We start from the raw sequence: 14600 nt of genomic DNA, 5'->3' as shown, positions 1-14600 counted from the left end.
CTTTAGTTTACAAGATAATATTTAATTATGAGGAAAAATAATTTCTTAAACCTAAAGCTTATAAAATAAAAGAAATTACTTAGCTAGTTTAACTAATAAAAGTTTTTAATAAATACTAACTTATAAATAGAAAAAACAATTAATTAATATATTTTTTCACAACTTGCTTTGTTAAAATTTGCCATCTTAAACAAGGGAATTCACCTTCCAGGGGTAAATTTTTCCCAGGTTAAGAATCGCTGATCTAAACTATATAAAATAGAAATGTATATTAGAAAAATAATATTTTTGCAATAACCAGTTACTAAAATTGTAATACAAAGCTTCAAACCACTTTAACTAATATAAAACATATATATTTAGCATAATAAATAGACTTTTTTTCAGGAAAAAGACATTGCTTACAAATTGAACCAATAATTGAATATATAACAATTGAATAGTTTGCTTATAAACATTACTAAAAAGTATTTTATTTAAATCAAACTTAGAAAATATTATTCAAAATTGTTCTACTGTTTCACATGAAACTTTTTTGGGAGCTTGCTCGGTAATTGAACGAAAAAAAGCCATACATCATTAGTCAATCTAAAATGTTTTATGTTATTTTTCGACTTAATTTAGTGTATTAACAAAATGAATTAAAAAACAGTCACAATTTTTAATATTTGAAGATTATTTAACAAAACTGTAAAACATAGCTATCTTTTTTTAATGCATCAACTGGATTGTAATGGACAAAAGTCTACTACGATATCGTATTCCGCCTTGTTTAATCGGCTAAAACTGGTCTAAAGTTTTAACAAGAATATTTAAAATTGTTTTTTTTAAGAATACACTTTAAACATAAAAGTTATAAAAAGTACCTTACCAGTAATGGTAATTTTTTTTTAATTATTTTATAAAATATAAATTTAAAAAAGGAAAAAAATTATTGTCTCTATTCAATAGTTTAATAACTAACAAAATTATCAATCTTAAGCTTGTTGAGATATATCGTCTTTTGTTTTCTCAAAAACCATTTCACACTAATATTGACGATTTCAGAACAATTCTTTTTGAAAAATTATAAAACTAGTCAAGTAAGACAACCTTATTTTACAACTATACTACCTTATTTAACGATTAAATAATTTGTCTCTTGCGATTACATTTTAAAAGGTTTTACAGAATAAAAATATTTTTAAACCAGGCAAGTTAAGTCCTGTTCTCTGTGATATCGCTTGAGACCAAGCTCAACTAACTATCCGTCTTTACAAAGTATAATCCGCTGGCCTGGTCGAATGTAGAAAAACCTGACCAGCAACGAACTTTACTGATTAAAAAAAATTTGTGTAAAGCAAATAAAATTAAAAGTTTTTGTTACAAAAATTATTAATTTTGCTCTGTATTTTTTTTTTTTGGATACGGTAATGCATATTTTGTTAAGGACCAATTTATTTAGTTTTTTTTTTCAGATACTTTTAAGATTTACAGTTTTTTACTTTTAGTTATACGAAGCACATTGGATTAAATAAAAGAATCATATATCTGGTTAGAGTGAAGTATTGCTAAATAAAGTTAATTGCTGCCCTCTAAAGTCAATTTGCCATTGTGTTGCTACAATTTTTTTCAGCAACTTAATTATTACTAAACTATAAGGTTTAGCCAATTCATATTAATTATAATTTAAATGTCATATTAAAAATCACAAATAAAAGCGTATATTTACTTAGTTTTCAGTTTGAATTTTAAAATCAAAAGTTTGAACAGACATAATTTAAACTTTTTGATTTAAAACAAAAATAAGTTGTTGTTATTAGAATTCACTTATTAAAAAAGAATAAAATGTTGAATTTTCAATTTTCTCGTTTTGAATTATGGTAATTTAAACTTTTTAAACGTAAATTTTCTAAAATGCTTTTTAAGTAAAATATTTCTTTCAAAATGATTTTTCATTAAAAAGTCGTCTAAAAATAGAAAATATATATTTGACTTGAATTTTTGCATTTCAATTGTCAAAACTTAACGCAATTGCCAGAATTTGAATTAATACAAGTTTAATTTATTGAGTAACCCTGTATGAATAAGAAAATTAAGATAAATAGCTTATCTTATACAATCATTTTTAATTAGATTTACATACGTAATCTACTAAATACATTATTTATTACTAAATACTTAAAAAGTAATTTATAAAAAAGATAACTTTATCTTATATTTAGTCTTTGTCTTTTGTACTTTTATTCAAGCAATTAAAAAGTTTGTAAAAATATGAATAAAATTATTTTTAAAGTAATTAATGATTAAAAGTCTAGTAATAAGTTTTCTAATACAAAAACAAACTTTTTTTCAAATTGAACTTGTATTACTTAACTCTGTCTAACAAGTAAAGTCCTAAATCGCATATTTTGAAGATGTTTTCTGACTAAAAAATTGCAGAATAATATTTTAGTTTTTTTTCTTAATAAACTTAAATATGTACTCAATTTTTTAATTTCTGTTTGTTATTAAAAAAACCAACTAACCTGTAACCCCTGATCACTGTTACCCCTAACCCTCGATCGGTAAGCGGTTCTCGAATTTGACTGGGTGGATTTTGATCTGTTGGATTTTGAACGTGTCCCAAATTAACAATACAGCAGAATGTTAAGAACATTTATACCCTTATCCCTAACCCACCTATCCCAAAACTATTAATTTACACTCTTATCCCAAACCCACTTTACCTAAATATGTAAAAAACCGAAAAAAAGTTTTATTTCTTAAAACTTAAAACAAAAATTAATATAGTATTTGCCAATCGGAACGATATTAAAACTGCAGCCGACGCATTTTAAACTATTTACTATTATTTTGGGGATTTTTTTACAAACTGGGTCTGTTTCTCTTTACAATTAAGGATGTTGTCATGGTAAACTAAAGCTTAGAATATCAAGCTTTTACTTTTTATTATTTTTAATAATTATATTTTTAATAATGTATAGCGGATTATTTTTATTCATGAATGCAATCTGGATTTTTGAAAAATCATTAAAAAAATTTATTAATGATATAGATTTTAACTTCAAAATAAGTTTTTTAAAAGTTGTATTAGTGATAAAGCCATTTTAGTTTGCACCACCCATAAGGATCCTATTGTTGCCTCCAACTTTGACCAGCTATATTTTAAAAATTATTTTGAATTTTTAAAATCTGTAGAAAGCGTCTTGTAGCTTAGTAAAAACTATATAAAATTAGATAAAATTTAAAAAAAAGGAGTTAATCCCCCTATGCCCTTATTTTTTATGATAAAGTCAATTTTATAAAAGTTTCCTGTACAATAGTTTGTGATATGCTTCAGTACTATGTAATTCACTAATTTATAAACACACTACTGTGTACTGCATACTCTCAGAAATACTAATTTAAAACACACTAATCAAACATTTTTTGTAATAAATCTTTTTGGTTAAACAATGGTGACTGCCCAATTGTCCTGGGCATGACATTAAACTGTTCTGGTGTATGACTCGATAACCAAAAGGTTTTTTGTACACCAGGTCCTCGGACCAAACCTTTTGAGCGTTTTTTTTTCGTTGTTTAATAAAAAGTAATGTAGATAAGCTTGTGGATCAAAAAATACCTTTTAGTATTAAAAATAACCTACCTAACAAATTGTCTCTGACCCAATGGGTAAGAGTTTGTTATCTAGCACTGGATTTGTTTTTTGGAATTTTAATTGGTAAATTGTGTAAGAATATACAAGTAGAATTAAATATTATATGTAAATTACTTGCTTAACCTTCAAAAAATGTTTGTTGTAGTGGGAAGAGTAAGAATGAAGTTTTTCCACCTTTAAAAATAGATGCAGCACTTTATAAGATTCATTCCTATGTTTTTAATTTTCAACTAAGTTAAAATTTCTTCTACTAAATAAGTATCATTTGATAATACAACAATATAAGGCCATAGGGGGGTCCAACATTTTTTTTTACAAAAATTAACTTTGGCTTTTATATGAAAGCTTCAAGTACAAACTACAAGCCAGTTTTTATAGAATTCAAAAACGTCATTTAACTTTTGAGATATATAATTTTTTGTAAAAATTTTCAAATATAAACATATGGATTTGTTTGGAAATTTTAAAATTCACTAAAAATCTATCTCTTCCTTCATTTTTCAAGCAATCTTCTTCAAATTTTCAGGAAACGTTCCTAATAATAAAAGGAAAAAACGCTACTTTAGAATTTTAGTGATTTTGAAAAATTGAAATTTTATCATAAAAATTAAAAAAAAAAGAGTTATTTTTTTTCAATAGAAATATATTTTTACAAAAAAAAATTCAAATTCCAAAGTAACGTTTTTTTTTTTATTGTATAAACATTAGACTGTGAAAGTTTGAAGAAGATTGCTTGAAAAATGTAGGAGGAGATAGATTTTAAATGAAATAGTCTTTTTTCGCTGTTTTAGTTTTCCCTACCCATAGGGAACCTATTATGCGGCCCGACTTTGACTGGTCATATCTCAAAAAATAATTTGATTTTTATTAAACGAATAAAAGCATCTTGAAGCTTAGAAAAAACTCTATAAAATCAGATCAACTTGTAAAATACATGGTTTACCCCCCGAGTTCTGTTTATACATTTTTGTTTTGTGACTCTGTTTGAACATTACTTTGTTCCTTTTCCAAAAAAATATAAATCATTTTGTATCAATTAGTAAAAAAGTTAGCTCTAAACTGATTTAACAACAAGTGAATTACAAATAAAATACTACAAAGACAGAATTTAAAAACAACAATATGAACATCAAGCTAATGTTTACCACTACAAAATTGAACATATACTTTAGCCTAAAAGAGACTTATTCTAAGTTTCATAGTCCAATAATTATTTAAAAATTTACAGGTCCTATAAATAAGGAACAAAAAAAACAGTTCTTAAAATGTAAACAAAAATTTACTGACAAAACAGCATATTATACAATAATTTATTAAATTATAGCAATTGAAAAAAAACTTTCAGAACTTAAATAATCAATTCAGAATAGTAAGACATACTCATCAAAAAACTATTAAGCTTACAACAAGCAGTTCTAGTTCATAGAGAATTATTACAAATTAAAATACAGCCTGAATTCTAGGCAAAGGAGCCCAACTGACAGTTTACTGAATAATTTTTGTTGAATTTTAGGTTGTTATGACTACTTTTTTTAAAATTTTTGTTTAATCAAATGTAAATTATAATAATTCCTTTATATATCAGTTAAATACTTTTTTAACCTTACTTATTTATTTATGAAAATTGTAATCTGTTTTATATACTGATTAATACATCTGATTTTACTTTTAGTTTTTATAATACTAAATTAATAACTATTTTAACTATAATTAGTTATAAAGTTATTATAATTAACTTTTTAAAAGCCTTGCTTTTAAAGATAATTTTTTATTACTATCTAGAATTGTTAACAAAAATCAAAACCTATACATTATTAAAATCAACAAGTAAAATGGCAACAACTCGAATATCATACACATTACCTCCTCATATAAACCCACTTGAGGCCCCTCTTGCTTTTGACAGACTTGCTGCTCCTAAATTAAAGGAAGAAATGCAAAGTAATGACCTAATTACTCGCCAGAAAGCTGTTTATACTCTTTCAACTCTTGCTCACAGCCCAGAAAAGGTTTACCAAGCAATTTCTACTGGTTAGATTTTAATTTTATAAGTTTTGAGTATATTTGACATTATATCAAGTTAGTAAAATTTTTATAGGTGCATATATAAATTTATTTGAAATGTCTTTCGCATATAAACATAAATTAAACATAAACATTGTACATAGTTATATTACCCTATATAAGCACAAAATTTATAATTGTTTGACAGGATGTGTTCAATTGCTAAAAAACTTGTTGAAAGATTCAGACGACACTGTACGTCATAAAGCCATTGAAACACTTAAAGTTATGGCTCAACACAGTGCTGGTAGATCAGTATTTATTAAAGCAAGTGTTATACCAGCAATTGGTAAAGTTAGTTTTTATAGTAAAGTTTGTTACTTTAAAGTTTTTTGTTTATAATACGAGTTATAATTTTGTGAGAAAATTTATAGTTTTAACTGTGTTTTGAAGTTTAGAAGTAGATATGAAAAAATTTTCTTTAACCTAAGTTTTTTTATATGGTGAAACTTAGACCAAGGAGTACTTTAAAAAAACTACACATATGTTTGACAAACTTTTTGTATAACATCTATTCTTTTTTTTTTGAAGTAGAATCAATTAACTAAAGGTTTTTCTAAATAAACATATTATATTTTCTATGTTAACATTTTTGGAATTTTTGTATAAATTTTTTTCAAAGCTAAGGTCTCAAGGTCACTATAAGTACTCTTTGGACAATTCAAAAATATTTTAGTACTAAGTTTTTTAAAAAATCATTAAACTAGTAGTTGAAACTTTATTATAATTAGGTTGTTAAAATTATTTATTAATGTTAAAAATAATTAAATAAAACTACTTATAATAAATTAGTCTTTTTTTTTTGTTATTTAGCTTGTGTGTTCCAAATGGAACCTGTTGACAAGGTTGCTACACACTCAGACTAGTTTAAAATTTTTGAAAAATTCAGGCCAACTCAGGCTAGTTTTAGTTCTTTCTATAAATCTCAGTTTGTTTTTATGACTTTAAAGTAAGTTATGTTATTATGTTCTTCTTTATATAAAATTATCTTCTTGTTTTTGTTATTATAAGATTTCAAAAGATTCAAGCAGTTATCGTTTTCAGTTTTTGGGTTTTACTACTTAATTTTTTAACTTTTATCATAAACTCAGACTTGTTTTTGGTCACTTTAATTGATTTTTTTGCTTCTAAGAGTATCATCCCTCTCTTAATCTCTCTTACATTCGTCCTTATATCTCTAAAAACCTTATTGTTTTTGATAGACAGGGCTTCTTTTAAATATTATTTCCCCTTTTCTTATTCTATAAGGCAATAACTAGTAAGGGGTCTAAAAACTAAATGGTTAATTAACTAGTAAAGAGTTAGTTAAGAAAATGGGTTCAGGAAACCGATTTTAGACCATTAAGGGGTTAATGTTTTGTTTTAGTATGTTCATAGTTTATGTATTATCTATAGACCGTTTTTTACTTATAATCATGAAAAGCATTATTTAATTTAGAGAAGCAGACAAAGTCTTTATAAATATTTTTGGTATTTTCAGCTCTTTGATGACAATATTGAAATTGTAAGAACATTTGCACACCAAGCTATTTCAATTTTATGTGAATCACCTTTTGGTTAGTTAATTATGTGTTTAGTGAAAGTTTAAATGTTTATAATACTACTGAAACATTTATAAAATGGAAACGTAAAACTATTTTCTAAACATGTTTCATACTTGTGAGAATATTGATTTATAAAAGTGTATATTTTTCATACTTTTATATTTTCTTTTTGTTAAAATAACACAATCTTTAAGCTGTTTTTTAAACAAATATGCAGAAGTAAATATAGTTACAAAATGATTTATTTTTCATCGTAATTTTTTATATTTTTAAGTTTATTTAATTTTAAATTTGTTTTTTTTTGCTCCTAAATCTCATATTATTTTTTGACTTAGACATTTATTTATTTTTTCTATCAAATATTTTATTATTTTATTGTATTTTAAAGTACTTAAGCTAGGTTAAGGGCATAGGGGGGTCCACCTTGATTTTTACAAGTTTATCTTATTTAATAGAGTTTTATCTGAGCTTTCAGACATTTTTAACTGCTTGAAAAAATAGAAAGTAATTTTTGAGATATGAGCGATCAAAGTTGGTGACCTCAATAGGTTCCTAATGGAAGACACAAACTAAAAATGCCAAAAAAGACCATTTCACTAAAAATCTATTTACTCCTTCATTTTTTAAGCAATATTCTTCAAATATTTATAGAAAGTGTATTTTTAAATTTTAAAAAGATTATTGTAGGAATTTTTTTAATTTTGAAAAATAAAATTTTATTAAAAAAAAATACCTACTTTTTTTTTTTTATCTAAAATTTTTGTTTTTTAATATTTATAAAATTACTACTTTCAAAGTATTCTAAACTATAAAAAGAACGTTTCCTAAAAGTTTGAGGTCTCTAGCTCAAAAAAATGAAGGAGAAGATAGATTTTTGTGAGTTTTTTAATTTTGGACAAAATTGACCCCAAAAAATTTGTGGTCCATAACTTTGTATCGGAAACTTTTTATAAAAATTACATTAACTCAAAAGTTAAATAAGATTCTAAAATTCTATAAAAACTGGCTTGTAGTTTGTACTTCAAGCTTTCATATAAGATCCAATGTTATTTTTAGTAAAAAATGTGTTGGACCCCTCCCATGCCCTTAACACAAGGTAGCCACTATTTAAGCAAAAAAGCCATACTGAAAGTTCAAAAACTAGCCTGAGTTAATGAAAAATTTGAGCAACAGTAGTTATAGCCAAATTTAGAAAAACATTACTGTTTACAAATTTTTAATTCTTAAAAATATTTAAACAATACCAAAATGACGTAATATCTAGTTGAAAAAAAAACATTAAAACAGATTATTTTAAAGTCATAAAACTCAGCCTGATACTAAAAAAATCAAAACTAGCCAGAGAATTGCAAAAATCTCAAACAAACTTGAGTCAGCCTATCTAGGAAAGTTAAAACTAACCTGAGTTTAAAAAAAAATCAATCTCAACTGAGTTATCCTGAGCAGCCTGACGGTGCTGCAACCCTGTTAAAAGTGTTTTTTCTTATTTTTTGGTCTATTTTTGGTTTTTATTTTCTTATTTACTTAGGACTCTTAGAGCTAGGTTGATCTAACTCAGGGGTTGGCAGGTCAAAAAGGAACGTTTTTTTATGTGCTTTAAAAAACATATTTAAAGACAATTTTTTTGAACAAAAAAAATTTAGGCGATAGAATATCCTTTAAATATAACACTAAAATTTTATTTTTGTGTTTTCGAAAATATTAGTATATTAAACTGTTTGAATAAAAAAAATAATGTGGCCCGCGGGCAGCAGTTTGCCGACCCCTCATCTAACTTATGCTAGTTTTGTTCCACTTAGACTGGCTTTTTTACCTCAAAGACTCGTAATTGATTAAAGTAAACTGTGTATAAGTCATACTTAAAAGTATATCAAAGTGTCTACATTTTATAGTTTTTTAGGATAGTCAGAACTTTATAAAGTTGGTTTTGATAAACTTGACTGTCCTTTATTGAAACTTTAATGGCAGAGGAATCTAAACATATTTTTATTAAAATTAGCACTGGTTATTTAAAAGCTTTAGTTTAATATACATTTATTAAAGTTGTAGAAGATGATAGCTTTTTAATACCTATAATGATTAAAGGTTATAATGTTTTTATATGTTTGTATATCTCAAAAACTTATAATTTTTTTTTTACATTTTAAAATCCCAAGTTATTGGTTTCAAAAGAAGAATTCTTAAAACGACTTTGTTTATGTTGTTCAACTTAAAAAATTTATTCATGTAAAGCCTTTTAACAATAACTTTGTATGCTATTTAAAATAAAATATGATTTAAGTTTTTTTAGTATTAAACAAAATCTTATTATAGGAGCGCAAGCAGTTGTTGATGATAACTTAATTCCTGTTCTTGTAAACAAACTAGAAATTGAAAATGATCAGTTAAAGCTGTATATTCTGGATTCACTCCATTTTGCTTATCAAAAAAGTCCACTATCTTCTCTTGACAGTAAAGCTTTAAATATTTTTTTCGTTAGTCTTATTTTTACAAAATATTATTAGAGAAACTTTGAGATTTAAGCAATTTTTTAGGAAAAAAAAACGGTATTTAGCCACAGCTCATTAAAGTAAGAGAATAGCCTTTTTGTTGCTCATTGAAACATATAGCCACGTTTGAAAATGAGCTAATTAAATGTGGTGACGTGTGCAAATTCTATTGCAAGTCAGTCACATGTAAAAAGTTATATACAGCTAAGCTCACAGCTATGAGAGTCTACACACACAGTTAAGTCTAAAATAGTTTTTGTAGTAGTTTTTTATTTGATAGCTGAGTTTCTTACTTTGAAGATATCAAAATTTGGTCAATACAAAAATCCTTTAAATCGCCTTACGCCAATTGTCATTCTTTAAATAGAATTTTTAAATTTACTTAAAGCTCTAAATGCGCTAGAACTTCAGCTTTCTGGCTAATAATAAAAAACCTCTTTGTCAAAGTGCTATCCCACTGTGCATTTCTCTCTGTTATTGCTCTTAGTTACTTTTTTGTAACAGTGCTGACTCTTTTTCCCTCATTCTTTCTAAGAAATTTTTCAGTATGACTTACAACAGCATTTGTAAGTTCATTTGTCAGTATAGTAGTGACTATGTGGAAAAAAACAACTCAAAGTTTATACTTATGGACTGCTTAGTGTTTACCGAAGTTCTAAGAGACTGCATTAAAGGTTTATCAAACACTAACAAAAAACTTTTCTACAAATGATTAACACTAATTAATTGACAACTAAAAGTGTGCTAGGAACTTTAAAGATACGGACGTTTTGGTTTTAATACGTGCTGATACATACGCTTCCAGATGCACATTATGGAAAGATCGACTATACAAATATTTTAAATCCAATTTGTTTCAACAAAAGAAGTTTGTCTACCAGACTATGATTTTTGAATTTTTATACTAAGTTGTTTTTCTTAACTAGTAGTTTTTATATAACTTCAAAAGTTTTGCTGACAGTATTTTTAATTTGGTCTCGTACTATTTTGAATTTAATGTTTTTAGTTTGAGCTTTATATGGGGATTAGGCCAGCTTTACTGAAAAAAATTACTGCTAGCCATAGTATTTTTGATAAGTTTTGCTTTAAAGTAGAAAAATGTTTCGGAGCAAATTAATAATTTAATAATCAGAAAGCAAAGTATACTCACATAAAAAATAAAATTTATAAACATTTATTATGATATAACTGAAATTTTATTTTTTCCCCTTTTTTTTAATAGTAAAAATTAAAAATAAACATCAGTCTCAAACCTTACCCTTTGCAACGATAATGTTTGCTTGGCAATAGCTAGTGTGTTACATAGTGTATTTTTACCTGCCTCATTGATATATATATTTTTTAAATTACTGAAATAAAATAAAAATCTCTGGTTCGTTCCCCATAAAAAACTCTTACTCCAGGTTTGAAAATAAAATATAAAATGCACTAAGAGTATCTAAATTCAAAAAATCCAAAAAAAAAAAAAAAAAAAATTAGCTGTTATATAGCTTAAAAGGACGTCGCTGGCCAGAAGTTTACTGATCTCTATAGTGAATAGTAGTTTTAATTATCATTTTATTTCAAAACAATTTTATGATGATTTTTTAAAGCTTTTTCAAATACTACATCATTTTGTTAGGTAAAGTTGTTATGTTTTATTTAGATTTAGAACATACTTTTGTTTCAATTTGTTGTAAATTAAACATTAAATTCAAAAACAAAGCTGATAGGTGTTGGTTGTGAGTTTTGTAATATAAGTTTAGTTTTTTATGCACACATGTGATGTGTGTTATTTGAAATAAAGTTTTTAAAACGATTGCTTAAAACATGTAGAAGAAGATAAATTTCTAAAGAAATAAACTGTAATCTACTTTCTAGTTTGCCCCTTTTATAAGTAACCTGTTTTACTTTCCAACTTTGATTAGGTTTATCTCAAAGTTACTCGAAAAACATTGTAATAAATGTAAATAACAGTTCGTAGTTTGTTCATAAATCTACAAGATGTAAAGAAGTTATTAAAAAATTCTACTTCAACCACTATGGCTTTAAAGAAAACATCAGCGAAAGTAGTCTATCAGAGCCATAGCCTTAACTTTTTTGTGCCGTGTGACAAACCCAAGTTAACAGGAAGTTTTGAACATATCACTTCGATCATCAGACCACAAGGATTTGGTAAACTGAGACCTGGGTTTTGTTTTTATTGAAAATTTTCAGTCGCAACCGAACTAACCTGCATAGGTTAATCTACCAACGGTATTAAATGTTTCACCATGATTAACCGTTTGCTGGTAGGATCAATTATGTCAACCTTGTCTGCAGTGCGACGTTTAATGCATTGTCCACTTGTAAAGACAACTGACACGCTCATTTTGTAATATGATCAAAGAAAACATGGGTTAAAATCTATCAGAGCCAAAGCCAAAACCTGAGGTAGATACCTTTTGCAGCTTTACAAATATCATAGTAGTTAAGATAAATTTAAGATAAAAAGTTAAAAAACGTTCTTATTAATAGATTAAAACTGAACAATTGAAAAGACAAACTCATTTAAATACACACTTTCCTTAATTTCTAAGAAATTACTTTCAATTTTATAAGTCAATATTTATTTAACTTTAAAAAATGTTTTTTTAGTAAATTGTTTTTTAGTTATAGTTTTTTTTCATAAAAATTACTATTTATGTTTTTTTTTATGTGACCTCTAAATAAATTTTGTTATTAATAACTTCACAAAGTAAAATTAAAATGTAGTTTATTCTTAAGGCTTCGAACTAATGTTGTTATAAGAGTCGGTTTTTTTTTAAATTCTCTCATTTACTTAATAACAGAAATTGCTGTTACATTCTAACGAGGAGCTGAGGTACAGAAGCTGCAGATGCATCATGGATCTTTGTGTTCCTTGTGAGGGTAAGCTACTTGCTATCGAGATGAGTGGTTTGATTAATAAACTAGTGTCCTTGTTAACTGACGAGTGTGAAGAAGTCCGTATTTTTGCTGCAGGCTCTCTTATGAATATCTCAATAGTGACTGATGGTTATTTTTGATATTTTTACTGTAAAAGTGTATGTATATTAAACTTATATTTTTAACAAATTTTATTACAATGAAATGTTGTTCTCTTTTCAAAACGTTGTAAAAATGTTTTATTAGAAATATCTATATGTATTTATATAATGGTTTGAATTAGTTAAGTTACGGATACGTTTACCAGAAAAGTATAATATTATATATTTATATATTAACATTTATAAAAAAGCAGAAACAAATAATTAAAATTTACATAAGAAACAATTTCGCAGGAAAATTTGCATGCATTTCTGAAAACGCTATAACTTTTCTCGAAAAACAAACTAAATCAGAATGCAGCGAGGAACGATTGTACGCTTTTAAAGCACTAACAAATATTTCTGAAGCTACCCAGGGTCGGGAAGAACTACAAAACTTTGCTAAAAGTATTAAATTTGATGCAAAATCAAAAGAAATAGAAAACAGAGCAAAAAGAGTTGCTAAGCAAGTAATTGAATGGAAACCATAGTTTTAATGATATGTTTTATGTTTATTTGAGATATAGTAATTGATCATGAGTTTTTTTTTTAATTTACTGTGAAAATTATGTAAAATTTACACTGTTATGCTTTATCACACACAAAGTTTGTTTATTTTTAATGCTATAAATCAAGTCAGTACTAGTAATCTAAGTAAATTTACTTTGTTTTAATAAATGAATAATATACAAGTTTCATCTTACTGTATAAAAAGTCGTTTTGGTATAATTTATATATCATTGGTAAAAGTTTTTAATAATGAATTATATTTAAAGATAAATTTAAGTTTTGTCAATAATAAATACGTGTTATAACTAAAATTTGTTGTTATCAGTAATAAAAAAAAATCTCAAATAATGTGAACAAACCCTAAATTATTGTTAATAAGCTTATGTTTTGTTAACAACAACTTTGAGGTAACTGTGTTTTACTTAAAGTTTTTGATTGTAAATTTAGTTTTAAAAACATGAATGTCGTATATAAATTGATCATAAGGTTAGTCACTGAAGTTTGCATATTCAAACTATAAAATATAAAATCAGGCTCTTTTGTGAAAATTCTAATGTTTTGTCTGAAGTTTTTAAATAAATTTATCTACTGAGATAAAAATTAATAAGAATGCATAAGGTGCCTAAAAACCGGAGAAGTCAATTTAAATCGAAAACAAAGTCATTTTCTTTATAGACTTTGAGTGCCATGTAGAAGTTTTAAACTTTGAAAATTTTCCCATCATAAAACTTATTAATCCGAACTGTAAAAAAGTCATACAATTTTAAAATTATCTAGTAATGAAGTCAGCTTTATTCATAATAATTTTTTACGTAATAACAACTATTAAAAGAGAAACAATTCCGATTTAAGGTATAATAGCAAAAAAATCTAACAGTTAAGTTATTAGGTTTTTTAATCAATATATCGATATCATTGACTCTACATTAAGCTATATCCGTAGTGTATGACTCAATAACCGAAAGGTTTTTGTAAACCAAGTCATAAGAGCGCTTTTTCTGTTGTTCAATAAAAAATGTTACGATGTATAAATAGTTGTTCAAAATAACTTAATATATCAATAAGTTTACTTTAATCAGTAGTAATTAATCAAGTATATTGCAAAACTTAAAAATATATTTGTAAGCAAACTAATGTTGTATATAAATAACTTGAACTGAAAACTTTTTGAAAAACGTTTGTTTTTGTCGAAATTACATTTACAATGATTAGGTTGCATATTATTTCTTACTGCACTATTATCTCTACATTTAAAAAATATGAAGGAAAACTGTATTTAGTAAATTGTCGAACTGACTTTCATTGAAAGAAAACTGTTAATGTTTAG

The 14600-nt window shown here is 25.6% G+C and overlaps 1 protein-coding gene across 1 annotated transcript; it reads left to right on the top strand.

Annotated features, from left to right (window-relative positions):
* Positions 1–5426: 5426 nt before the first annotated feature.
* On the top strand, positions 5427–13471 carry LOC145835585 (radial spoke head 14 homolog). Its single transcript, XM_082943250.1, has 6 exons — positions 5427–5671; positions 5853–5998; positions 7185–7260; positions 9562–9722; positions 12548–12752; positions 13019–13471. The coding sequence occupies exons 1-6, from the start codon at positions 5473–5475 to the stop codon at positions 13252–13254; spliced, it is 1023 nt and encodes a 340-aa protein (XP_082799376.1). The 5' UTR covers positions 5427–5472; the 3' UTR covers positions 13255–13471.
* The last annotated feature ends 1129 nt before the right edge of the window (positions 13472–14600 follow it).

The sequence above is a fragment of the Thalia democratica genome, chromosome 5 (assembly GCF_965202585.1).
Source record: "Thalia democratica chromosome 5, ktThaDemo2.hap1.1, whole genome shotgun sequence".
NCBI classification, from domain to species: domain Eukaryota; kingdom Metazoa; phylum Chordata; class Thaliacea; order Salpida; family Salpidae; genus Thalia; species Thalia democratica.
The sequence above is the reverse complement of the archived record's forward strand: the minus strand, read 5'-3'. Positions and strand labels throughout refer to the sequence as shown.